Genomic DNA, 26,155 nt, shown 5'->3' with positions numbered 1-26,155 from the left:
GATGTATATACATGGTATATGCATGTGTATATGTGTGTATGTGTGTGATATGGTGTATGTGCTTGTGTAGGTATGTATGTATTATGTGTGTGGTATATGTGTATGAAAGATGGGGACAGTCTATGTATGACAAATGTTGCAGTGCATGAGTGTGACGTCCAGAAGAGGATGTTGGATGTCCTGCTCTGTCACTCTTCTGAGTCAGGGTTTCTCACTGAACCTGGAGCTAACCTGAAAGCCAACCCTCTGCCTCTGCTCCCCAAAGGGATGGGATTACATGGTTGGCTTTTACACATAAGTCCTGGGATTTGAGCTCAGGTCTTCATGATTGTAAAACAAGTACTTTTATCTCTTGAGTCATCTCCCCAGCCACTGTAACACCATTCTCTAAGTTTAGGATAACAGTAAAATATGAATGAATGATACATTTTTTGACTTAATGTCTACAAAACCTGAATTTTTCTTTTTTTTCTTGCATGTACATGTATGTACACAATCACACATGTGTGCATGCACTGTATTCATACATATGGAGGCCAAGGCTTGTATGTATGCCTTTCTCAATTATTGCATTCCTTTTTAGTTTTTGAAGTAAGGACTCTTTCTAATCCTGAAGCTCACTGATTGGCTGGATTAGCTGGCTAGGGTATCCTAGGAATTCTGTATCTACCAGTCCTGCCCTGATAGTGTAGGAATGTCCTTCACAGAGATTCTGGGGATGCAATTCAGATTCACACACTCTTTATTCACTGAGCCATCTCCTGAAACCTCTTCTTATTTCCTGTTCATCTTAAATTATTTTTTAACCAAGAAATAATTATAGGGTCACACTCAATTCTAAATTATTATTATTATTATTATTATTATTATTATTATTATTATTATTATTATTATTATAGTGGCATGCAATCTGCCCTTAACCTTCCCCCATTGGCAGCATCCTGAAGCACTTACAATGTCATAGGCAAGGTGTTGACATTGATAGTCACAATGCAGCCCTTCTGTCATCACAAAGATTACTCTTGTTGTCATTTATAAATATGTGGACTTTCTTACCTCTACCCATACCAGCTGTTGAGAATCTCTGCTAAACCCCACTTTACTGTTGCAGGATATTTGATCATATTGTGACCCCTGAGATTGTGTTATTTACTGAAAAACCTGTTCCTACTTGTGTAGCACAGCCTTGGCACACACCTTTAATTCCTGTGGCTGGAATGCAGAAACACCCTTAGCATACATCTCTAATCCCAAACAATGAAGGCAAAGTTAGTTAGTTAGAAGGAAGCACCTATGTTGGAAAGTGATGCCTGATTAAGTGGCAGACAGAGTAACAGATCAGAGAAAGATTTGACAGGATAGGCTATGTCCAGCTCTCACAAGCAGAGAGAGAAAAGGGAAGCTACTTAAGAGAGAGCATTGCAGAAGCCAGAGGGGGCAGTTTTGCAAGGATGGTTGTTCAGAGAGAGAACAAGTTAGACACAGGTGAAGACAGAACAAGTCAGAGAATGAGGAGACAGAAGATTAGAACAGATTGCCAGAGTCAGGATGAGGCCAAGAAGGGCAATTCAGAAGAAGCTGAAAGATGCCAGATTGAATCAGTCAGCTTAGAGAGGAATTTTGACTCAGATGAGCTGAGTTGAACCAGTCAGTCAGAGTTTAGAAAGAACAAGAAAGGGTGAGCGTATTCAGCAGTAAGTCCCAGAGAGTGAAAACATTCTAGGCCTAGATAAGATTTATATTGCCTTCTCCAATAATCACGGTGTTATGGATCTCAGAGGAAGAAGCCTATACAGAGGAGCCTGTCATTTATAGAGCAATAGGATTGGTTCACCATGAAAAAGTTAGAAAATAAGGAAAAAAAAAAAAGACAACAAGCCTGCTGTGAAGACCCCCATCCCCTTCTTGGATAGACATCTCAGAATATCAAGCACTATAAATAAAACTGTAATGACAAACACCAGTTCTTTGCCCGCCATTTGAAAAGGCCACTGACTTGAAGGCAAGTATTTAAGGCAATGAAAAGTTCTATTAGGAAAGCCAGCATTCCAAAGATGGGGGCTATCACTAGCAAAAATCCATTTTGCTTAGGGCCCGAAGGCGGAAGGCTCAGATAGGAGTTTTAGGGAGGTATGTCAGACAGATGGTACCAAGATAGTTACAAATTTAAGTGGTCTGCTTTCCCTAATGCAGAAACTGCTGTGTCCTGGCAGGGTCACTAGATAAAAATGTAAGGAAAAGGTTAGAAAGCCTTGTGCCAGGTGGGCATGGTGGTGCACACCTTTAATCCCAGCACTCAGGAGGCAGATGTAGGTGGATTTCTGTGAGTTCAAGGCTGGTCTCAGACTCAGAGATCCATCTGCCTCTGTCTCTCAAGTGCTGGGATCAAAGTTGTGCACCATCAGATTCTAAAAGGTATCTTTAACCTGAGAATAGGGGAAGAATGGCCCCCTAGTGAGGGGGAAAGGTAACTGTCACTAGAAAAGATAGGGAAATGCAACTTTTTTTTTCATCTTTATTAACTTAAGTATTTCTTATTTACATTTCAATTGTTATTCCCCTTCCCGGTTTCCGGGGCCAACATCCCCCTAACCCTTCCCCCTCCCCTTCCCTATGGGTGTTCCCCTCCCCATCCTCCCCCCATTACAGCCCTCCCGCCAACAATCACGATCACTGGCAGGACCAAGGGCTTCCCCTTCCACTGGTGCTCTTACTAGGATATTCATTGCTACCTATGAGGTCAGAGTCCAGGGTCAGTCCATGTATAGTCTTTGGGTAGTGGCTTAGTCCCTGGAAGCTCTGGTTGCTTGGCATTGTTGTTCAAGCCCCTTCAAGCTCTTTCAGTCCTTTCTCTGATTCCTTCAACGGGGGTCCCGTTCTCAGATCAGTGGATTGCTGCTGGCATTCGCCTTTGAATTTGCTGTATTCTGGCTGTGTCTCTCAGGAGAGATCTACATCCGGTTCCTGTCAGCCTGCACTTCTTTGCTTCATCCATCTTGTCTAGTTTGGTGGCTGTATATGTATGGGCCACATGTGGGGCAGGCTCTGAATGGGTGTTCCTTCTACCTCTGTTCTAAACTTTGCCTCCCTATCCCCTCCCAAGGGTATTCTTGTTCCTCTTTTAAAGAAGGAGTGAAGCGAAATACAACTTTTCATAGCACAACTGTAACCTGCTAGGTGACTCCAGTCAGCGGTGACACCCCTGCCACCAGTCAGTGGGAGACTCCATCATCTCCAAAGTTGATGACTTTTAAAATCAGCTAAAGGCAAGCAGAGCTGGAGCTCTTCCTTAGGTTTTCTCCCCGGTTCCAGCTCCAGTTCGGAAGCATCTTAACAGACGAAGCTCTGCCTCATTCCTACACCGGTGAGCGAGGCCCTCGCAGAGGTTAGGGGCAGAGCCAGAACTCAACTGAGACTCAATATTCCCTAAACTTTCTTTTATAAAAATGTTTCAGGAATCAGAAGTAGAAAGATTACAGTGACTGACAGCCACGTGCTCATCATTCAACGTCAAGAATTATTATTAATCTGCTCATTTTCTTTAAAAGATTTCTAAGTCACTTATATGCCTTCACAGTACTAGTCTAACTCGTCTAACTAGTGTCTTCAGGAGTTAAAGCAAACCCGTGGCAAAGAGAAAGACGGACATCAAAGCGAGGATCTCTGGAGAGAAAGGCAGGCAGATTGTTTGTCTATGCTCACAACTTAGAAAATCTGCTCCGTTTCTTTTTAATTTTTTTTCTTTTTTTTCAGAACGGTAGTCTGGAAAACACAGACTTATTCTAAAGGGACGCTGCTCCTTTAAGTTGCTTACTGATCCCACCCAGATCTTGCACCTTGGCCAGATGCCTGACCACTCTAGTAAACAAGAATAAGAGAATGCCAAAACTTCAAAAGCAAAGACAATTATTTCCCAGAGCACAGAACAATATCTAATAGCTAACTAATAATTGTCCTTGCTGTGGGCATCTGCTGCACTGTTCTCTTTCCTGTCTGACAGACTTCCTAAGGTAAGACAGAGCTGCTCAGATTTAATTCCTAGACTCAGGACCATCTAGGAACTGTGCAGGGATAAATGGCTGATGTTCTTGTCGTGATGTGAAGGAAGCTTATTGAAAACTCTGTCTTCTGCTGGACTCAAAACCAATTGTTAGGTAAACATGAATAATTGCTAGATATGGAAGTTTAAAACTGAATGTTAAAGGTATTTAACTTTTCATTTTGCAAATTTTATTCTAAATTCACAAGCTACTAAACTGTATCATGATAATGTTAATAACTTTTGGGGAACTTTTTAAAAATTTGAAGTGGATTTCTACAATTCAGGATTAATTTTAGGACATTTTAGCATTTGGCTAATTTGGAAATTTGAATAAAGAATATCCAACCATTTTGTCTTCATGGAGAAACCAGGAAAATGCAAATGCTGAGGTAAAATTACTAAAATCTACAAAAACTGGTTTATTTTTGAAAAATTATAAAACATAATGTCTCTTGAATATATTGACCCCTGATAAGGACTTGAAATAAGTTTTAGGCAAAATTTTAAAATATAGCATTTGGAAAGGGAGCTGCATTTTAAATAAAATTTAGCCAGTGTTAACATAGAGGTTTATATTTCTTTTAATTTAACTAACTGCGTTTTCTAGCTCTTCAAATCATCTGTACATCTTTCTGAAAGATAAGAGCTATTAAGAACTCGGGCTTTAGGACCTTCTGAAAGCGATTAGAAGTGGGTGGGCCCTCACCGTGTCAAACTAACAGAGTGAGGGAGTTCAGGCAGATAAGAGGATGTAAAGGCTAGAGGAAGAAAGACAAAGCAGGAAGGATATCCCGCAGACCCCACGGGGAATCAAAAGTCTTTGCCCCAGGCACCTAGTCAGGAGCCTCAGAAGAAAACACAACACAAAGATATTGTGATGATTGCCCTGCTTGACTGGCCTCAGTGACTATTATCCACAGGAGGATTAAATTCCGATCTCCAAGGCAAGAAAACTATCTGTTCAGTTCTCTGTTTTAAGGGAGGATAAGGCATTATTTGAAGCCCATGGTTCCAAATTCCTCTTGTCTCTTCCTCCGAGTCTCAGAGGTCCAGAAGGCCTGAGACGTTTCTCCTGATATGGGTGCAAGAAAGGAAACACCTGTATACCATTAATTACTTGTTTTCCTCTCTGAAAATGACGTAGCAGTTGTGTGTGTCTACAGGACTCTATCTTTACGCTAAGCTTCAGAATTGAAGAAGTAGTTCTTTCATGATCTCCTTGGTTAAAACAGAGGAGCCATTTCTGTGTTCTATTTCCTTAGCACAGTTCTAGCGGGGTTTGGGTTTTTGGTTTTGCTTCGACAACCCACTGTCTTCACATCCTAGTCAGTATACCTGGTCTGAAGCTTGGTTGACATTTAGCTGATTGCTCGCGGTACATGGGCCAGCACAGGTGCTTGTTCGCACCGGAGCGAAATTCTGTTAATAAACTTCCTGCTGTCTGCTATTTGAGGAAGAAACAGTGGCCTGAAGCCAGCAGTCGGCGTTATCGCCATCCAAACAGTCTTGCTTCTTTGCAGGGGTTTAATCCATCTGCCTGTCTGAAAGAAGTCAGTCTCCCAGCTCACCCATCACTGTCTTTGCATGTATTCCCGCCCTCTATTGAGAGTCTGGAAAGACCGTGGTCATGAATTTCCAGTTCACATTTTCTGAAGGCAAGGTGCCAAAGGAGGAGGAAAATGTGACTTCTTTTCCAGACCTCCTGGAGTTAATGCAGCTGAAAGAGGCAAGCGCTCAAAACCATGCGGATTGTCAATTCTAAATAAACCTTTTGTTCCTGTTCCCTTGGGTCTCCTGAGCTAGCAACATATCAGCCATCTTTTGTCCGGGAATTCTGTGGGTTTAAACATCACTGTGTGTGCAGCTGGGCATATTGAACTGAGAATTTTAATATTGAATTAGAGTTTTCATTGTTTACCAAGGAAAAATTAGTTTCACTGGGTTAAAGGGGGAGGCCTCTGACCTCAAGTCTTGCCCCATTTTGTTTGGAAGTCGCCTTTAAGCAAATCTAGTGTTTTTTTGTTGTCTAATATTACTTGTTCAGTAGATATCAGTTCTACCTTTAAACCCGATGAAGACAAACTTTCCAAAGCAAGAGTAGAGACGAGAGAGGAGTTAGGGAAGCTGAGGAATAGTCTTATTCTAACTTGACTTTTGAACTCATTGGGGCTGCATGCATCATAGAAAGACTGAAAGGTAGTGTGGTTCTGTATGACCCAAGAAGAGTAGGATTTGCTAATAAAGAAAATGAACGTAACAAACATACAGTCCTCTGGATTCACTCTGAAGGATCTGGAAATGACAAAGCAGGTACCGGGATGGAGCCATAGTCCCGAAACAGTGTGGGACTGAGAAATTGACCAATGACATTCCTTACTCCCGGCTCTCCATAATATAGGAAGAGATTCATGCTGCTTAAATATAACCATTTGAATATAAGTGGATATTTACTAAGAAATGGTTAGTCATGGTATTATGACTTGCTTAGGTTAGCAACTTTAAAAATCTCAGTGTGAGTAGCTTATTTGAAATGTGTGTGTGTGTATGTGTGTGTGTGTGTGTGTGTGTGTGTGTGTGTGTGTGTGTGTATGTGTGTGTGTAGCTTTCTAAAAATAGCTCTTGGGTTGGAGATTTAGCTCAGTGGTAGAGCGCTTGCCTAGCAAGCTCAAGGCCCTGGGTTCGGTCCTCAGCTCCAGAAAAAAAAAAAAAAAAAAAGATAGCTCTCTCCTTACACTGTGTGGGTCGTGGAGAACCAAACTCAAACTCACCATGCTTGGTAGCAAGTTGCTTAACTCCCTGAACTATGTTGTTGGCTCATATGACAACTTTTGACTCTACAAGTTTGGACCTATTTATTTATTTTAAATTAATTAATTATTTAGCTTATTCTCTCTGTCTCTCTCTGTCTCTGTCTCTCTGTCTCTGTCTTTCTCTCCCTCTCTCTCTCACACCGGACAGGTAACTTGTGTGTGTGTGTGTGTGTGTGTGTGTGTGTATATATATATATATATATATATATATATATATATATATTATAGCTTCCAGTTTAGTGTTTTTATGGGAGTCTTGAGTGTGCAAATGAGTCTCTTCCTGGTCTGTTTTGTCCAATTCTAATGTGTCAGTTCTTGTTTTATCACATCATGTTACAATCCCTTAGAAACCTGTTTGTTTTCTTTTTCTTTTCTTTTTTAAGATTTATTTATTCATTTACACTGCCACTCTCTTCAGACACACCAGAAGAGGGCATTGGATCCCATTACAGATGGTTGTGAGTTACCATGTGGTTGCTGGGAGTTGAACTCAGAATCATTGGAAAAGTAGTCAGTGCCTTTAACCACTGAACCATCTCTTCAGCCCATCTCTTTGTTTTCTAATGAGAGATAGAAAGGGGATGGATCTGGATGGGAGGGGAGATGGGGAAGGGCTGGGAGGAATGGAGGGGGTAGAAATTGTCATCAAGAAATGAGGAAAAAAATCACTTTCAATAAAAGTAAAAAGGTAAATATTACCTTTTGTGGAAGTATTTATAACTGAATTTTCCATTTCAAGGTGTTACCAGGCAGATGAATTTTTACCAACTACCATAATGAGGAAAAGAGACGTTGCCTTCTGTCTCCTGCTTTTGCCAGCTTTTATGACTCAAGCAGTATATGGACAAAGAAAGAAAGGACCAAAGCCAAACATACTTGCAAGGAAAAATGACTTTCAGGGTAAAGAAAAGAAAGTTTTCATTTTAGCCTGTGAAATCACTAACATAACATTTTAAAATAGTGTTTGGTTTAAATAGCAAATCATGTGTAGCTGTTCTGCTTGATAAACTTATTATCACTGTACCAATAAGCCCTGTACATTTAGATCATCTCAGAGAATTTAGAGCACTTATGCATTTATTATTTCATTTGAACTCCACTTGTAAATTAGAGACCTTAAGGCCAGAGACAAATCAGCTATTAAGAAACCAATCTAGAATTCATGTTCAACTCTATTTTTGAATTAAGTTTCATGTTATTATTCCTATGATGAGTCTACACTCATCTCATTTGGTTTCAAGTTACTAATATGACATAACCCAAGTGTTAGAATGATTTTGATTTACCTTTTGACACCTTTGCCTAGTATTTGTTTAATTTAAAAAACAGGTTATACTTTATTTATTTATGCTTTAAGTGGCATAATCTTTGTGTTCTCTTTCAGATGCCATTTGCTTCATAGATGTTGTCTTTATCTTGGACAGCTCTGAAAGCTCTAAAATTGTGCTCTTTGATAATCAGAAAGATTTTGTGGACAGCTTGAGCGAGAAGCTTTTCCAGTTGACTCCTGGTCACTCATTAAGATATGACATCAAGCTGGCAGCCCTTCAGTTTAGCAGTTCGGTACAGATTGATCCACCATTTTCCTCTTGGAAGGATCTCCGGACATTTAAGCAGCGGGTCAAGTCTTTGAATTTAATTGGGCAAGGTACCTTTTCTTACTATGCCATCTCCAATGCCACAAGGCTACTTAAAAAAGAAGGACGTAAAGATGGCGTGAAAGTGGCTCTGCTGATGACTGATGGCATTGATCATCCCAAGAGTCCAGATGTCCAAAGTATTTCTGAAGATGCTAGAATTTCGGGAATATCATTTATCACTGTTGGACTTTCCACTGTGGTCAATGAAGCCAAACTTCGTTTGATATCTGGGGACTCTTCCAATGAACCTGTTCTACTATTAAGTGATCCAACACTTGTAGACAAAATTCGGGGACGCCTGGTAGGTATCTAGAGGGTTGAAAAAATATATATATATCTTGCTGTATAGTCATACCGTGGTTAGTTAAGTGTAGATACAAAACATTAACAAAGTAGGATTCCCGTTGGATTGCAGAACGTGATTCTTTCTGGATTTTCTTTCCACTACCTTGACAATCTATTGGGGATGTGTGGAGTTTGTTCTCTTGAGACTGCATCCCTAACTTTATCACACCCTGAGGATTTGGGAAAGATTAATTTTAAAGCAAACCCTATACCCACTGTTCACTTATCCTAAAATCATGTAAATTATTGACTTACATTCATTTGGTTATCAGTTTGTGTCTGCATTATTTGTTTTAACTTTGTCCTTTCTTACCTCCCATGTGCATGATTACCTTTGACTGTCTTACCCATTTCCATATCATATCACTTAAAAATTCAGACTCGCAATTTACTTCTTTTTGTTTTTTATTTCTTATATGTTACAAGCCTTATATTACTTTTCCTATTGCCTGACAAAGCAACCCAAGAAAGGAAGAAACTATTTTGGTTAACTAATTGTGAGTGATCCTTAATAGGATTGAGCCTATGTAGACTGGAGTCAGAGATTACTGTCCAGCCTACAGTTCACAGATGAGTCTCATTGGGAGCAAGCATTTCACGTGAACCTTAAGGCGCTAGGACAATACCTAACCCTGCCTGTGCCCTTTGTTCAAGGCATCCATACCTCTCAGCTGTCCATCGAGTACAAAAGGGAATCCCGGGAAGGTGAACCTCTAGTGGCTTGTCATTTCTTGCCCCTCATCATCTCTAGTATGAGGAGAGCTGACTCTAGAACTGACTCCAGAAGGCACAGAGTGGGCAGCTCCTTGCTTGCCCAGATGTTCAGGCAAAGGATGTTGCTGCTCCCTCTAGATACACCCTTGCTGAGATTCCTACCCAACTGAGGACAGAGGCTCTTGGCAGTAGACTGGGGTGAGGACTGTTTCTGGGGAAACAGAAGACGATCAATGAGACTCTACTTCGTCAGCACCCTGTGACTTCTTGCATGTTTGTTCAGATGTCACTTCTGGGATAACCCTCTCCTTACAGAGACATAGTGCTTTCCAGATGCATTTCAGGTCCAGAGCATTTGAAAGAAAGCCATACCACCATTTATTGCCCCTCTCTATAAAGCAGGACCCGATTCTTTACCAGATCCTTGGGAAAATTCCCCATTTAATCTGTGCTCATTGCATTGTTAGTTGACATTTTAACTTTCTATATTGAAATTCTTATGTGGTTAGGCCCTTAAAATATGCATGATTTAAGAACAGAAATGTGTTACTTAAAGTACACAATTCCATGAGTTGTGACAGGTACACACAGTCATGTAACCATCAACACAATTAGAATGTAGAAATTTCCATCACTTATACAAACTACTCAAACTTCCTTGTGATTGCTCCCTGCACCCCCGACCCAAGAGCTACTGATCTGGTTTTCATCACTCTGGGTTACTGCACACTTCAGTTACAGAAGTAAACCCATATCCTATGTACCCATATGTGTTTCATTCCTTTTACTGAAAGTACTAATTTCGAAATGAATTTGGGTTATGTTGGGGAGATCAGCAGACTACTCATTTTTATTGCAATGATCAATTTAGTTGGATTTAATGGGCACAAGTGTCCAGAATAAGTAGATCTTCTTTTCAGGAACCAAACTGAAAAAGACAAATCCCTTAGTACCTTTCTTAGGAAGTATCATGTAAGAGCTCTTTAGAAGAAACCTTTCAGCTCTAAATTATCAGAGAGGATGTAGTGATTCCTATTGAAGGAAATGTGCAGAGTGTCTTATGGTTAAGTTTATTATAATTTACATGTGAAACAAATTCAATCTAATGTTCTTGATACATCAGTTAGTCCTTTAGAAGAATAAGACAGTATAAAAATAATATTTAAAAATCCAGAAGTAAAGGCTGAGGCAAATTAAATTTTCTCTTTCTGGACGTTCTTAGAAAACACAAATTTAAGTTCCTCTCTTTACCATGCAAGGGATTCACCTGGCATTTCTATGCCATCTTTAGAATCATGGAATCATATGCTTTTTCTTCACTACTTGTGGTTGCTTCCTATTTTGTTCCAGGCTTCATTGTTTTTTTTTTTTTAAATGTTTATTTCTATTCCTTTTCAGATTTTGTAGTGGCAATTTTGCTCCTAAGTTAAATTGCAAAGGCTTTTGTTGTTATTCCGGAGCTTGCTGGCCTTCCCTCCCACCCCATATATTAATAACCCCATATATTAATAACTCTGTCAGTTCTTTGTGTTTCCTCTATCACCTTTTATAGCACTGGCCTCGCACCCATTCACAACATTAGCTGATCCCCTCCAGCCTTCTATTTTGACCTCTATCCCATTACACAAATCAGAACCCACTGACACAGTGTACTTCTTTTATTTCAGTGGGGACATTTCTCTATTTATTCTTGTCACTGAAATTCAAATTTCAACTGGACTTATAAGCCATAACTCTGACTGAACTTTGTAGATGACCTTTGAAGACTCCCATCCCCTGTGACTGCATGCTTTCCTATTTGTTCTCATAGCCCACCTCCTCATCATGGATGAAATTCCTACTTCTCAGGCAGCCAGCTATATCCACTGGACCCTTCTGTCCTCTCCCTTGGAATATCCCTTCTCACTGCTGTCTTTGTCTTATTGCCCACACTAGTCTTTATGACTTTTTCCCCCAACAAACTTTGACATATGGAGCAGCATACCATCTGGGCGTTAGTTGGTCCCTTTCATTCCTTTCTTCAGAATCACCCAGAAAGCTCCACCTATTCCAAGAAACTATTACTGACTCCCACTGTCCTGGCGTAAGACTTCCTACACTGCTTTCAGTGTGTTGTCCCAAGTCCCAAAGCTTCTGACTGTAAGTGTCCTTAGGGATGAAGTTTTGTTCTTTGTTTGAAACAATCTTATCTATTATGAGTGTTGGGTCCCTTTCTGTTTCTATAGAAATATAATAAGTTCTAGAAAATGTAAAAACAAATGAATAACAAAAATTGTCATTTACGTTTTTAAGGTACTAAAGAGAAATACACTGAAAATAAAACTAAATTTTCAAAGGGAGAGCTGAAAAAAAGGCACAAATATGGTGAAAGAATAAATTTAAAATTTAGTAATATCAGGAGTGTCAGGAGCCACATGTGGTGTGGCTCACGGCTGTAGTCCTAGCACGTGGGATATTAAGGAAAGATTGTCATGGCTTTGAGGTCACTCTGGGCTACACAATGAATTCTAGCCTGCTTGGGCTACACATAAGACCATTTCAAATAAAAAACCCACATAAAATGATAAATATATTACTTATTGTAAAAATTTTGCAACAATGTCAAAACTAGACTCTTTTGGGTTTAGTGCTTTTCAAAGTTTATAGTTTGATCTAGACTACTAGAGCTTATCATGTTGCACTCCCTGAACTCTCTCAATGTTTTTCTTCTTCTTCTTCTTCCAAGGGAAAGATTCTGTTGATGTATATTTTAAATATTTTTCATGTGTGTGTATATGTCAGATGTATACACATTCATGTGGAGGGTGCCCAAGTTTCTTTTTTTTTTTTTTTTGAAGTACCCATGATGGATTATTGTTAGGTCAATGAACTCACTTTAACTGTCGAATATGACTTTATTTATTGATCCAGCTTTTTACTATTAGGAATTACAGTGAATACTGAAATGAATAGACACCACTGAGGCAGCATAGACAGGAGGTGAACATTTCTTTAGTTCTGTAGGCACAACCAGAAGGACAGCAACTCTCGGCACATTTGCTTTTTTCACTCTCTCTGTGGGCTACTGCTTTTGAAAAAACAAGAATCATACTTGCAGGCTGGATTTATGTGTCCAGGAATATAAAAATAATTTGAGGTGCTAGATAAGACACTTAACATCTATAGATAACATATAGTACCAGAGTTTGAAAGCTGCTGAGACTACATGGTTAAGAGCCTCCCTCCTTTCCATATGGGAAAAATTGCCTGCAGTGTCTGCTCAAACACCACATGCTAGTTGTGAACATAGCAGGAAGAAAACTCAGGGTGACACTTAATTCTCAGTCCAAAGTCTCAATCCAAATTCGGACCCTATTATTAGAGCCTCTTAGGCATTTTGTTATCTCTTCCCTCTTTGGTATTAAGATGGTTTAAAATAGACAGTGAAGCAAATTAAAGGCCAACCGCCTCCATAAAGGCACATGTTCTAGTTTATCTTTGACTTTCTCATTAGCTCTCTGTATTATTTTATATAAACTACCTTTTCAGACTGAACCACACGACACTATTTAACTTCTTTCTTTCTTCCTTCCTTTCTTTCTTTTTTCATTTATGACTTTTTTATTGGATTTTTAAAATTTTACATTTCAAATGTTATTCCCTTTCCCGGTTCCTGGTCATAAGCCCCCTATCTCATTCCCCCACCCCCTTCTTCTATAAGGGTGTTCCCCTCCCCATCCACCCTCCTTTCCCAACTCCCTGCCCTGACATTCCCCTGCACTGGGAGGTCCAACCTTGGTAGGACCAAGGCCTTCTCTTCCCATTGGTGCCCAACAAGGTCATCCTCTGCTACATATGCAGCTGGAGCCATGGGTCTGTCCATGTAAAGAAGGACTAGTTGTCTCTTCTAGTATACATTCCGTCCCACATGTTTACCTTCTCACAAGATCTATAGTACTCTTGTCAGGAGCATCCTACTGAGCTACAGACAACAGTGAGGCCTGTGTGGGATGAAAAATAGGCTGCGTGCGGCATGGAAATTATAAATGTAGCAAAGTGTTGAAAACATTTTGTCTAATTCTCCTTTGAGGTGAGTGACAGGTGCCACTAAAGATGGTCAGGAGACTCAACCCAGGGTTGTGACCTCAGCTAAGTCATATTTCCTTAACATAAAGCCAGAAGTTCGTGTGTGTTCGTTCTCTCTCTCTCTCTCTCTCTCTCTCTCTCTCTCTCTGAACAAAATGAATAATTATTTTTATAATAATACTTTTTGTTGTGGCACATATATTTTTTGCCATTTATTTCCTCCTAAGTAGCAAGTTATAATGTAGTTTTCTTTTATGTAAATAACACATATCATTATACACTATTAAAATTATTTCACAAATATTACATTTAACACTGTTGTGAAGGCTGCATCTCTTTTTCTCATGTTGAGCTTTTATAAATAAAATATATATTTAGGGCTCTTGAAAGTTTAAGTGGAAAATCCTTTCTCCTACTGATCACAATAATGGAATCCCGGCCTCCCATGTTTCCGATAATCTGGAAAAAATGCCATCAGGCTTTCTAATGTTCTATTTTTTGAGTTTTAACATGATTTTCTAAGATGCACTAATAATTTCATAAGATAATGATTCCCAAATCAGTGTCTTAATGCCAAAATCCAAATGCAAACATGTATAGGGCTGGAGACAAGGGAATACGTAATTATTTGTTTTTCTAAGTCCTTGTGAGCAAAAGCGAGACGTTTCTCATTACAATCAATTAAGTTTGGGGATAAATTATAGAGAGAATAGAGCTGATCAAAGGAACAAAAGCTAGAGCGCAGGCAACAGTAAGATAAAGTTCCTAGGAAACACAGAGCCATTTTGAATGTTAGTGCCCCTCATGTCTCCTATTATTATATGGCTGAGAGCACTCCCTGGGTGGCTGGCTAGCCGACTTTATTGCTTTTACAAGGTTAAAAAGGCTGAATTGCTATTCTTCTTGGAAATTGCATATCCCATGGGGAATAATTAAGACTAATAAGAAGCTGGAAGCTCAGCTATTAATTGAGTTAATGTTTCATTCTCTTTTTCCTCTCCTTCTAGGATGTCTTATTTGAAAGGAAGGTAAGCACCACATGCCTTATTACTATGAATTACTCTAAAAGCCTGGATTAGCAAACCCATGTTTTGACTCACAGAAGGTGTGACTAAATAAAAGTGTGAAATTCTTTTGAAAATGAGCTACTTTACTTTGAGGAAGCCACATGGTTTTATTTTTATGCCTCTTTATTACTTTGAGGAAACCACATGGCTTTGCTTTTTATGCATCAGTATTTCAACTGTAGGTTAGAAATTTCTAGAACATGTTGGATGTGATTTGACACATTTTAGAGATTCATGAGACCCAACTGACAAAAGTTCTAATTTGAAATGGGTTCTTTTATTCTAAGCATGGATCAAACACTCACTGGTTTGAAAGGTGCTCTTGGTATTGGCCAGCATCAATCTAGCGTCTGGTGGTTGGACTTGAAGCTCATTTACTTTCCTACTTTGAAGAAAACTGAGCCAGTGGAGAGCGACCAATCAGAGTGCATCGCAAAGGAAGCTGGCTAGTAGCAATGTGTTGGAAAGGTCATTGTACAAAGAGTAGTTATGAGCTTGCCAAGGACTTCTGAACTAGACACTTGGTTCCATGCAGAGCACAGGTTACAGGACAGCATCTGTTAAGTGTGTTCTGTTAATTTTGAAGACACACAGAGAAAACAATGACTTTGTCATGTTTGAGTGTGTTAGGCAGCTATCATACAACTCACTCTGTTTTCAGAGATGTTAAGATAAAGAGAAACGTGCATCTTGAAATTCACATAAATATGGTTCAAATCATATTTTCTTTGGCTGAATAGGGAGAAATTAATATTTACATATGATTGGGATGTGATATGTTATAAAGGGAATGTATAGAAAATCCAAAATTCCACAGAAGATGTTTTTCTATTTTAACCAGTCTCTTTCTATAAATACATTGGTAAATACATGGTAGAACATTTATTTCATTTAACCACAGCAAAACTTAATACTACTTCAATAGCTGGCTCTGAGTTCTGAGTTTGCCTTGGGTAATTTAATAGAGAGAGAAACTTCCTTCAAGGGAGTTTCAGTCAGTTTCATGCTGGCTAAGGTTTGGCGTGCTAGCATATCCTGAGTTTCACTGTGTATTGATATTCTGTTTCTTGTTGATTCAGTGTGAACACAAGATCTGTGAATGTGAGAAGGGAGATCCAGGCGACCCAGGGCCTCCTGTGAGTAGACATCTATGTTGAACTTGGGATCGATAAAGGCAGTGATGAAATTATTTTCAGAGGGGGCTTTTCAGTGTCGTTTCTTTACTTGATAATTAGAGCCAGGATTTCTCCGCGATGAGACAAGAACATAGAAAGAGCTAACATGCAATGTTATGATTTAGGTGAGGTTTTATCTCACTAGAAACAAATGGTACCATCCACTCTGGAAGCCGCATCCTTCTCAGCAACCCAGTGATGCAGCACCGTGTAGCTTGGTGGGGAAGAACCTGGTTAGGATGCTTTGGGGATTGAGGTAAATTCTGTAAAAAGGAAGCAACCACTTAGCAACTGAAAAACAATGGGGGCACTGACCGTCATGACTTGACTCTGATAGTGTCGGAAACCATCTCCACTGCTTGTTCACTTGTCTATGTGATTCAAAAATCTTGTCTAAGAATTCGGAAGCCTGGATAACAGGTTTCACAAAATGCATGGATGATATTTTTTTGCGGTAGTGTTTGTGTTTGAAAGCGCTGGCAAGAATACACACTCAGAATGTGGGGGGGCGCGACATGTTTTCCCCCGTGACTTAGGTTCAGACTTTACAGGTTTTGTTTTGTTTTCTAAATAACTCTACCAATCAAAGCATTAGAGAGTGGAAATATGTCTCACAAAATACAAAGTCGTATCTATTACATGCTATGATACTCAATCGAAGCTGACTTAACTAAAGTGAAGCCTTAGCCTTCTTTTCCTATAAAGCTGTTGTTTAACTTACTGCGTTAAGAGACTGCCTTGAACAGTGGGCAGGAGAACTCACCACTGGAAGCTAACTGATGGGTCCCATCACTCCGTACAGTACTGTCTCATCTTCATAGGAGTAAGTCATTTACCTCACTTTATTTGGTGCCCTTAAGACCAGTTCTCAGGAAAGGACGTTTTTTGGTGGGGTTTAGAACAGAACTGAAGAGTTCCCTTTTCTTGGATCTGGAGCTGGTCCCCTCAATTTGAACCTCTTTGATCTTGGGCAAACAAGCTGTGTCAGTAGTGGTCCACAGTAACCCAGAACGGAAACCACCCAGCCCCACCTCTATCCATTCAGTCTTTAAATGTCTTTGAATGAGTTTAATTTTGTTTGGAAAATGGTTGACAAGTAATTGAGAAAGAAATCATAATTGGGAAGACAAATATTATCCTCTATTGCTTAAACCCAGGACTGCATTTGGAGAAAGGTTTGCAGTGTTCTCGGCACAACTGCCAGCAACAGAATAGAATATCAGCTTGCCTGGTTAAAGATCCAGGGTCTCCTACTTTTCGTGCAGCTGATCAGAAATTATTCAAAAGTATAGAAAACTGATACTTAGTAAATATAATCTTTTCTCCATTCGTTTTCAGGGTACCCATGGAAACCCTGGTATCAAAGGTGAGCGAGGACCAAAAGGAAATCCGGTAAATTAATAGACAGGGTCTTTTTGAAGCTAAAGTAGCTTGTATATTTATCTAGAGACTGTCCTGTTTGGCTTGGTTTGTTTTTGTCAACTTGACACAAGTTAAATTTATCTGGGAAGAGAAACGTCAGTTGAAAAAAAAATGTCTCCGTCCGATTGCCTATAGACAAGTCTGTAGTGCACTTTCTTGGTTAATGATTCAAGTGGGTGGGCTAGTCCCACAGCAGGCGCCACCCCTGGACAGGTGGTTCTGAGTTAGGTAAGAGAGCAGTCGGAGCAAGCTGTGAGGAGGAAGTCAGTAAGCAGTCTTCCTCCACAGCTTCTGCTTCACTTCCTGCCTCCTGCCCTGAATTCTAGCCCAGAATTCCCTCAGTGATGGCATATGAACAGAGAGTTGTAAATTGGAATAAGCCCTTCCCTCCCCACGTTCCTTTAGATCATAGTTTTGTCACATCAATAGAAGCTCTAAGTAAAACTAAGCCACTCTTGATTGACCAGGAACTCACTCGAAAGCCCAGGCTGACCTTGAATTCTTCCCAGTGTTCTTGCCTCAGACTCCTGAGTGCTGGGATTAGAGGTTTGAACCACCACATTCAGCTAACTGAGTCAATGTCTGAAGGATAGGAAAACATTACACAGCCTGATAAGTATCAGGCTTCTAATAATTAAAGAGGCAAATAAAGCCACCCGTTTTAAAGAGAGGAGGCTATCAAGTTAATAAAGGAGGAAATAGAGATTTTCATTAAGTTACTAAAAGAAAATTGAGTGAACAAAGGGTCCTCTTTAATAATAACTATTTGTACTTTTAGAAAGTCTGACCCAGAGAATTTTTTTTTTCAAGAAAAGAAAATTCTAGTTCATGCAGTCTTGGTGTGTGTGTGTGTGTGTGTGTGTGTGTGTGTGTGTGTGTGTGTGTGTCTGTGTGTTGAATTTCAAGAAGTATTTCCTTCCTTTCTCTTCCTTTTCTTTTTTTTTCTTGCCATGAAAGCTGCAAGTTCAAATAATAACTAGTTATAATTGTGTGGTGAGGCCTTTGCTCTTTGCTAAGAAGACAACTTTCCTCCCACATTTTGGGAAGAAACTAGGCAGTATATAAGAGACATTCAAACTTTAATTTAATCAAATTTCTAATGAATTTAATATTCATTTTTAAGAATATTATAGAGAATATAATATATATATGTATATATATATATCATTATATGAGTGAGAATATTCTTGGCATTAGCCTGCTTGCTGAGGAGAGGGGCTGTGTAGTTTTCTTGGGTCACGCTGTAAATAAACCCTCTTATTTTTACTTATCCTATGTAGGTCCCAATTGATGCTAACACAACCTTCTTTTGTTGCTAAAACCTTGTCTATAAACCAATGTTCATATTTCATTAATTTGGTTTGCAATTTTGTGCGCCATGTTTTATTTTCCTTAATCTTGTTGAAATCAGGCAATCTCTCTTCAGGGACATTTTAGAAAATATTCAAAGCTTCTTGGAGAAAAGCCAGAGTGTCCTATTCCAGAAAAACACAGTACTACATTTGAGAAAAACACCATGTTGTAAACTGGAATGTGGCTGAAGTTGTGAGAAATCTATGAATGTTATGCACCCTGAAAGTCTGGGATCACTCTTAAAGGCCAAACTTTATCTGAGCTGCTATTTTCCTTAAATTGCATGGTGAAAATGTCAATGGTCAAAGCTTAAGCTTCTTCTCTAATTGGATTAACCCATTATCTGGGAATAGCACATTTTATTGAGTAATCAATCACTTGCGGGGCTGAAGAATTTTGACTGAGTTTGTTGTTTGTTGCAGGGTGATGCTCAGAAAGGAGAAACTGGAGAAAGAGGGCCTGTGGTATGTACAGAATTGATATGCTTTCCTGACAAATGGCCCTGGGAATCTCCAACTGACTGGCTTGACTGCAGTGCAATTGCAAAATGGATTCTCATTTGCCTCTGCTCTTGAGGGTGCAGGCAGGCAATCAGGCAGATATGATCTCAGAGGTAGAACTCCAGGAGAAAATATTCTAATCAGCAGAGTGACAAAGGGACATAAAATATTCCCTAATACCCAACTGAACATTTCTACAAGGCTCAAAGGAGAAAGGAACTTTGCTTTATTTCTTGTGGGTCTTTTTTTTTTTTTTAATGGAAGGAAAAAAGCTAGAATTTTAAAAGTATAAGAATTACATGGTCTAAACTATGCCTTTGCCAATTTGGTTCTATTGACAAAAACAGCTTTATCCATCTGTTTGATTTCTTGAGATGGCTTGGGAAAGAATTATGGAACAGTAGTTCATTGTCAATTTTATATTTTCTTGCGCATTGCTGTGAGGACAGCAAATAGCAACACCTATGGTGGAAAACAATGTTTGTGTTGTGCCACAACTTTCTGCTTAACCCCTTGGTTTGAGCAAATAATAACAGATGTGGAGTTTCCAGGAGCTGGTCTCTTGGGGTTTTTAATTAACCCCATGGAAACATCCGATGGAAAGCTCGATCCTTTCAACAGGAGTCTGCGCAGTTGTGCGATTTGTTGATGAACTACTTCTCAGCTGTCTTCTAGACCACTGATGCTGGTTTTTTCCCTAGGTGATGGGAAAGGAGCTCTTAAAACCTGAGCTGAGGTGAATAACTCAAAAGCTGTGAGGAAGATTAGGTTGGAAAGGAGCTGGGAGTGGGGACAAACAGGAGAGAGAAAATTAAGATGATTATTTTGACCCTGTAACTTGATATGCTAGAAATCATAGTGCTAGAAATCAGAAAAGTTTTATTAGCAGAAATAAGAAAATCAGAAACAAACTTGACAGAGACTGACATTGCAATTTTGGGTATTTTAAATTGGAATATTTTAAAGCCAGTGGTGGTTAAGAGGCTCCGAAAGGGAAAAAGAAAAAGAAAGAAACAAAGTCCAGAAGAGTTGTCCAACAGATAAAATGACCAAGATTTTCAGGAGAAAATAAGAACATTCCATGAAGAAGGTAGCAGTCCCTCGTTTCTGCGGATTTCTATAGGCTCCTTCCAAAACCTAATTTTCCATCTTTCAAAATGAAATAACAACAAACTTTTCAAATGCTTGTGTGTTGCAATGGATAGAGAAGTTCTGGGATCGGAAGTCTACACATTCTTGCTATGATAAATGTAGACAATTTTTGCAGAAAATACCAAAGTAACTGTCTTTAATTTTAAACACAATCTTAGCAATCGATCAATTCATGTCAACAAGCATTTCTACCCTGTTACTTTATCTTTGGCCAACTCTACTCTCATTTTCTATTCTTCGGCGTCTATTAAATTAGAAAGAAAGAAGTATTCTTTCCTCTCTGAAGTCTCTATTTGGAAAAGTTATACACAAGATAGAATAAAATTTTTGTAGGATTCATGGTCACATGGCAGTATTAGCTCATTTATGCCACTGGTTTCTCCAGCTTGTAAAATAAGTCTTACAATCCTATTTTCTCCTTGAAAAATATAGTCGTAGAATAATGATGGAAAAGACTTACTGTTTCTTGGAGTTGGCAATTTCCCAATCCATTTAATACCCAGAATTGTGCCTCTTAGAGGGCTTATGGGAACGGCACAGTGGCAAGTGTTCCTTAGGATTCCCACGAGTGACTCAGAAGACAGCCAGCCAAGGTGCTGGCTTCTCACTTAGCATGAGATAAAAGTCAATAACTCAAAGGTCACTGACTCATTAGGGTTGATAGAGGAACCATTCATTTCCTTGATGTTATATATTCCAGCCTGAATTTGAAGGGAGGGCCGTGATGGATACAGACATTTATGAATATTCTAAAGGGCATTAGCTCATTTCAAAGCCAGTCTCTCAAACCCACCCTGGGGAAACATTCAGCAGCAGTAGCTTATAGTTTAAGAGTCAATGTAACAGTTTGAGAGCACCATTATGGTCATCATGTTCCCGGCAACTTTCCGTGTACGCTTTCTCCTTTAGTTGTGATCCAAAGGCTAAGAAATTGGATTTGAGGCACAAAACTCTGAAACTGAGAGTAAACTGTAATAGGGAAACAGGGCACCATCCTTCTTCTTAGCTGTCACTCATTACCCAAGCTCAGGAGATGTGAGATATCTTGCACTTATGTGGTCCTATTTTCAAGACATGAAGATGTGATTTGCTGTACTTTGTATGAAAAAAAAAACCAAAAAAAAAAAAACAAACCAAAAAAAAAAAAAACCAAAAACTAAAAAACCCTAGTACTTCCTCTAATGCTGTTCTGTATTATCTTACTTTATTTAATGCTGTTCTATATATCTTACTTTACTTTTTGATTTCTCCTTTTAAACTAGGGAATCCCTGGGTACAAGGGTGACAAGGTAAGTGATTAATAACAAATAAACCGGTGTTTTAGAAAGAAAAACTTCAGTACTATTATTGCCCTTCCTCATTTCCAAGTATGCTCTTTCTTTTTAAAGATTTATTTATTATATATGAGTACACTGTAGCTGTCTTCAGACACACCAGAAGAGCGCATTGGTTCCCATTACAGATGGTTGTGAGCCACCATGTAGTTGCTGGGATTTGAACTCAGGACCTCTGGAAGAGCAGTCAGTGCTCTTAACCGCTGAGCCATCTCTCCAACCCAAGTATGCTCTTAAAGTCAGTTAGAGTAGACTAATAATGAAATGCACTGTTATGCCTAAAAAGAGAAAGGAAACATCTCATGTTTCCTAACTCAGCATGAGGAACAGGAGCAACTCCAGAGACTACAGTGACTTTCTTCTCCTACATGGACCCTGAATTACTACAGGCATGGGTAATTTACATACTTATTGGATAATTAGAATAATGGGGGTGACAATGTGTTGACAGCTGTTTGTGGCTACAAAAATATAAGGTATTATTTTATTATGAGAGGCAAGAGATAGATATTAATAAAACTGATATTTTTGAAAATTTAAAAAATTTATGAATAAGCTTCCTTACCTTGATTTAAATGTGTGTGTGTGTGTGTGTGTGTGTGTGTGTGTGTGTGTGTGTGTGTGTGTATGAATTTATACTTCTATGGAATTATAGACTTTAGACTCACTGGAACAGTTCACAATTGAAAAATGTAAGCTGTCAAAGCAAAGTAGTGCAGATCTGTGGACATTCAGACCAAGATTTAGTCATGAGGAACAGTGTTAGAAACTTAGGGCTGCAGTTGAACCAGCACCATTTGCTGAAAATGCTATCTTTTTTCTATTGGATGGTTTTGGCTCCTTTGTCAAAAATCAAGTGACCATAGGTGTGTGGGTTCATTTCTGGGTCTTCAATTCTATTCCATTGGTCTATCTGTCTGTCTCTGTACCAATACCATGCAGTTTTTTATCACTATTGCTCTGTAATACTGCTTGAGTTCAGGGATAGTGATTCCCCCTGAAGTCCTTTTATTGTTGAGGATAGCTTTAGCTATCCTGGGTTTTTTGTTATTCCAGATGAATTTGCAAATTGTTCTGTCTAACTCTTTGAAGAATTGGATTGGTATTTTGATGGGGATTGCATTGAATCTGTAGATTGCTTTTGGTAAAATGGCCATTTTTACTATATTAATCCTGCCAATCCATGAGCATGGGAGATCTTTCCATCTTCTGAGGTCTTCTTCAATTTCCTTCTTCAGTGTCTTGAAGTTCTTATTGTACAGATCTTTTACTTGCTTTGTTAAAGTCACACCGAGGTACTTTATATTATTTGGGTCTATTATGAAGGGTGTCGTTTCCCTAATTTCTTTCTCGGCTTGTTTCTCTTTTGTATAGAGGAAGGCAACTGATTTATTTGAGTTAATTTTATACCCAGCCACTTTGCTGAAGTTGTCTATCAGCTTTAGTAGTTCTCTGGTGGAACGTTTGGGATCACTTAAATATACTATCATATCATCTGCAAATAGTGATATTTTGACTTCTTCTTTTCTGATCTGTATCCCCTTGACCCCTTTTGTTGTCTGATTGCTCTGGCTAGAACTTCAAGAACTATATTGAATAAGTAGGGAGAGAGTGGGCAGCCTTGTCTAGTCCCTGATTTTAGTGGGATTGCTTCAAGTTTCTCTCCATTTAGTTTAATGTTAGCAACTGGTTTGCTGTATATGGCTTTTACTATGTTCAGGTATGGGGAGGTCAACATGTAGAAGAATGCAGATCGATCCATGCTTATCACCCTGTACAAAGCTTAAGTCCAAGTGGATCAAGGACCTCCACATCAAACCAGACACACTCAAACTAATAGAAGAAAAACTAGGGAAGCATCTGGAACACATGGGCACTGGAAAAAATTTCCTAAACAAAACACCAATGGCTTACGCTCTAAGATCAAGAATCGACAAATGGGATCTCATAAAACTGCAAAGCTTCTGTAAGGCAAAGGACACTGTTGTTAGGACAAAACGGCAACCAACAAATTGGGAAAAGATCTTTACCAATCCTACAACAGATAGAGGCCTTATATCCAAAATATACAAAGAACTCAAGAAGTTAGACCGCAGGGAAACAAATAACCCTATTAAAAAATGGGGTTCAGAGCTAAACAAAGAATTCACAGCTGAGGAATGCCAAATGGCTGAGAAACACCTAAAGAAATGTTCAACATCTTTAGTCATAAGGGAAATGCAAATCAAAACAACCCTGAGATTTCACCTCACACCAGTGAGAATGGCTATGATCAAAAACTCAGGGGACAACAGATGCTGGCGAGGATGTGGAGAAAGAGGAACACTCCTCCATTGTTGGTGGGATTGCAAACTGGTACAACCATTCTGGAAATCAGTCTGGAGGATCCTCAGAAAATTGGACATTGAACTGCCTGAGGATCCAGCTATACCTCTCTTGGGCATATACCCAAAAGATGCCCCAACATATAAAAAAGACACGTGCTCCACTATGTTCATTGCAGCCTTATTTATAATAGCCAGAAGCTGGAAAGAACCCAGATGCCCTTCAACAGAGGAATGGATACAGAAAATGTGGTACATCTACACAATGGAATATTACTCAGCTATCAAAAACAACGAGTTTATGAAATTCGTAGGCAAATGGTTGGAACTGGAAAATATCATCCTGAGTGAGCTAACCCAATCACAGAAAGACATACATGGTATGCACTCATTGATAAGTGGCTATTAGCCCAAATGCTTGAATTACCCTAGATGCCTAGAACAAATGAAACTCAAGATGGATGATCAAAATGTGAATGCTTCACTCCTTCTTTAAAAGGGGAACAAGAATACCCTTGGCAGGGAAGAGAGAGGCAAAGATTAAAACAGAGACTGAAGGAACACCCATTCAGAGCCTGCCCCACATGTGGCCCATACATATACAGCCACCCAATTAGACAAGATGGATGAAGCAAAGAAGTGCAGACCGACAGGAGCCGGATGTAGATCGCTCCTGAGAGACACAGCCAGAATACAGCAAATACAGAGGCGAATGCCAGCAGCAAACCACTGAACTGAGAGTAGGACCCCCGTTGAAGGAATCAGAGAAAGAACTGGAAGATCTTGAAGGGGCTCGAGACCCCATATGTACAACAATGCCAAGCAACCAGAGCTTCCAGGGACTAAGCCACTAGCTAAGGATTATACATGGACTGACCGTGGACTCTGACCTCATAGGTAGCAATGAATATCCTAGTAAGAGCACCAGTGCAAGGGGAAGCCCTGGGTCCTGCTAAGACTGAACCCCCAGTGAACTAGACTATGGGGGGGAGGGCGGCAATGGGGGGAGGGTTGGGAGGGGAACACCCATAAGGAAGTGGAGGGGGGAGGGGGATGTTTGCCCGGATACCGGGAAAGGGAATAACACTCGAAATGTATATAAGAAATACTCAAGTTAATAAAAAAAAAATGTATTCTCAAAAAAAAAAAAAAAAAAAAAAGAAAGAAACTTAGGGCTGGCATAGGGCTGATTTGTTCAAAGCTCCCCAAAGCAGTTGCTTATGCGATGGTGGCCATTCTATGGGTGTTTATGAGCCCAACAAAAGGGCGGCGGAGCCTTTGCTCAGGGAACTAAAATGGAGACAGTATTTCCATTGATAGGAATCTTCCCACAAAACAAATGCTGTTTCTCAGAGTCCCGTTGCTAACAAATCTGTCTGGGGACAAATGGAATGTGAATTCTGGCCAAAAGACTTTTCAGTGTATTTATGGTAGTTTTGAGTTTGATATTTTGATAGTTGACTCAGTTCATTCCCATCCAACATTAGGAAATTAATTGTGCTCTAATTGGGACTTAAAGAGTGATTTTTCCACTTACATTCTGAAATAAATTTTCGACTTTGTTCTCAGTGAAAATTCAGTTTTTCCTGGGTCAGTTTGACGTCCAGTCTCTGGCAAGAATAAACCACATTTGAGCAGAACATAATTCGTTGTCAGAGATTCGCCTTCCTCTCTTTGACTCCCAGTGATAGCAGGAGCTCAGGCAACATCCTATGGAGAGTGTCAGGTGGATGGAAAGTAACTTATGGCCCATGATAGTATGTCTTGTTGAGCTATGGAGTGTTAATGACATGGACTTGGAAGCCTAACAGACTCAGGTTTGTAGTTGCGGCAATGTAATATTCTGAGCCTTTTATTCCTTTTAGATGATTGGAATATGTTTGCATATATACTGTTTTGCATACACACTGTTTTGCATACACAGTTTTGCATATACACTGTTTTGCATACACACTGTTTTGCATACACACTGTTTTGCATACACACTGTTTTGCATACATACTGTTTTGCATACATACTGTTTTGCATACACACTGTTTTGCATACACACTGTTTTGCATATGTGTTGTGAAGATATGTAATCGCAGAAAGGCTCAGGCACAAACTTTGTCCTCATAAGTCGTGATTACAAGACCATTTCCTTAGAGCAAGTGTGGCACATTAAAGTGTGGCACACAGCCTGGCTAGTTTGGTTGCTATTATACAGTGAGAT

At 39.4% G+C, this 26,155-nt stretch overlaps 1 protein-coding gene across 1 annotated transcript in view; it reads left to right on the top strand.

Moving 5' to 3' along the window:
* The first annotated feature begins 3,881 nt into the window (after positions 1-3,881).
* Col28a1 (collagen type XXVIII alpha 1 chain) overlaps positions 3,882-26,155 on the top strand; it is a 165,096-nt gene continuing 142,822 nt past the window's right edge. Inside the window, 8 exon segments of the mRNA NM_001431719.1 lie at positions 3,882-4,010; positions 7,592-7,752; positions 8,237-8,793; positions 14,624-14,644; positions 15,763-15,819; positions 17,197-17,250; positions 19,056-19,097; positions 21,548-21,574. Coding sequence (NP_001418648.1) covers positions 7,629-7,752; positions 8,237-8,793; positions 14,624-14,644; positions 15,763-15,819; positions 17,197-17,250; positions 19,056-19,097; positions 21,548-21,574 — 882 coding nt within the window. The 5' untranslated portion in view covers positions 3,882-4,010; positions 7,592-7,628.

This window comes from Rattus norvegicus, chromosome 4 (assembly GCF_021556685.1).
Source record: "Rattus norvegicus strain SHRSP/BbbUtx chromosome 4, alternate assembly SHRSP_T2T, whole genome shotgun sequence".
NCBI lineage: Eukaryota > Metazoa > Chordata > Mammalia > Rodentia > Muridae > Rattus > Rattus norvegicus.
Note: the sequence above shows the minus strand (reverse complement) of the source record. Positions and strands in the feature narration are given on the sequence as shown.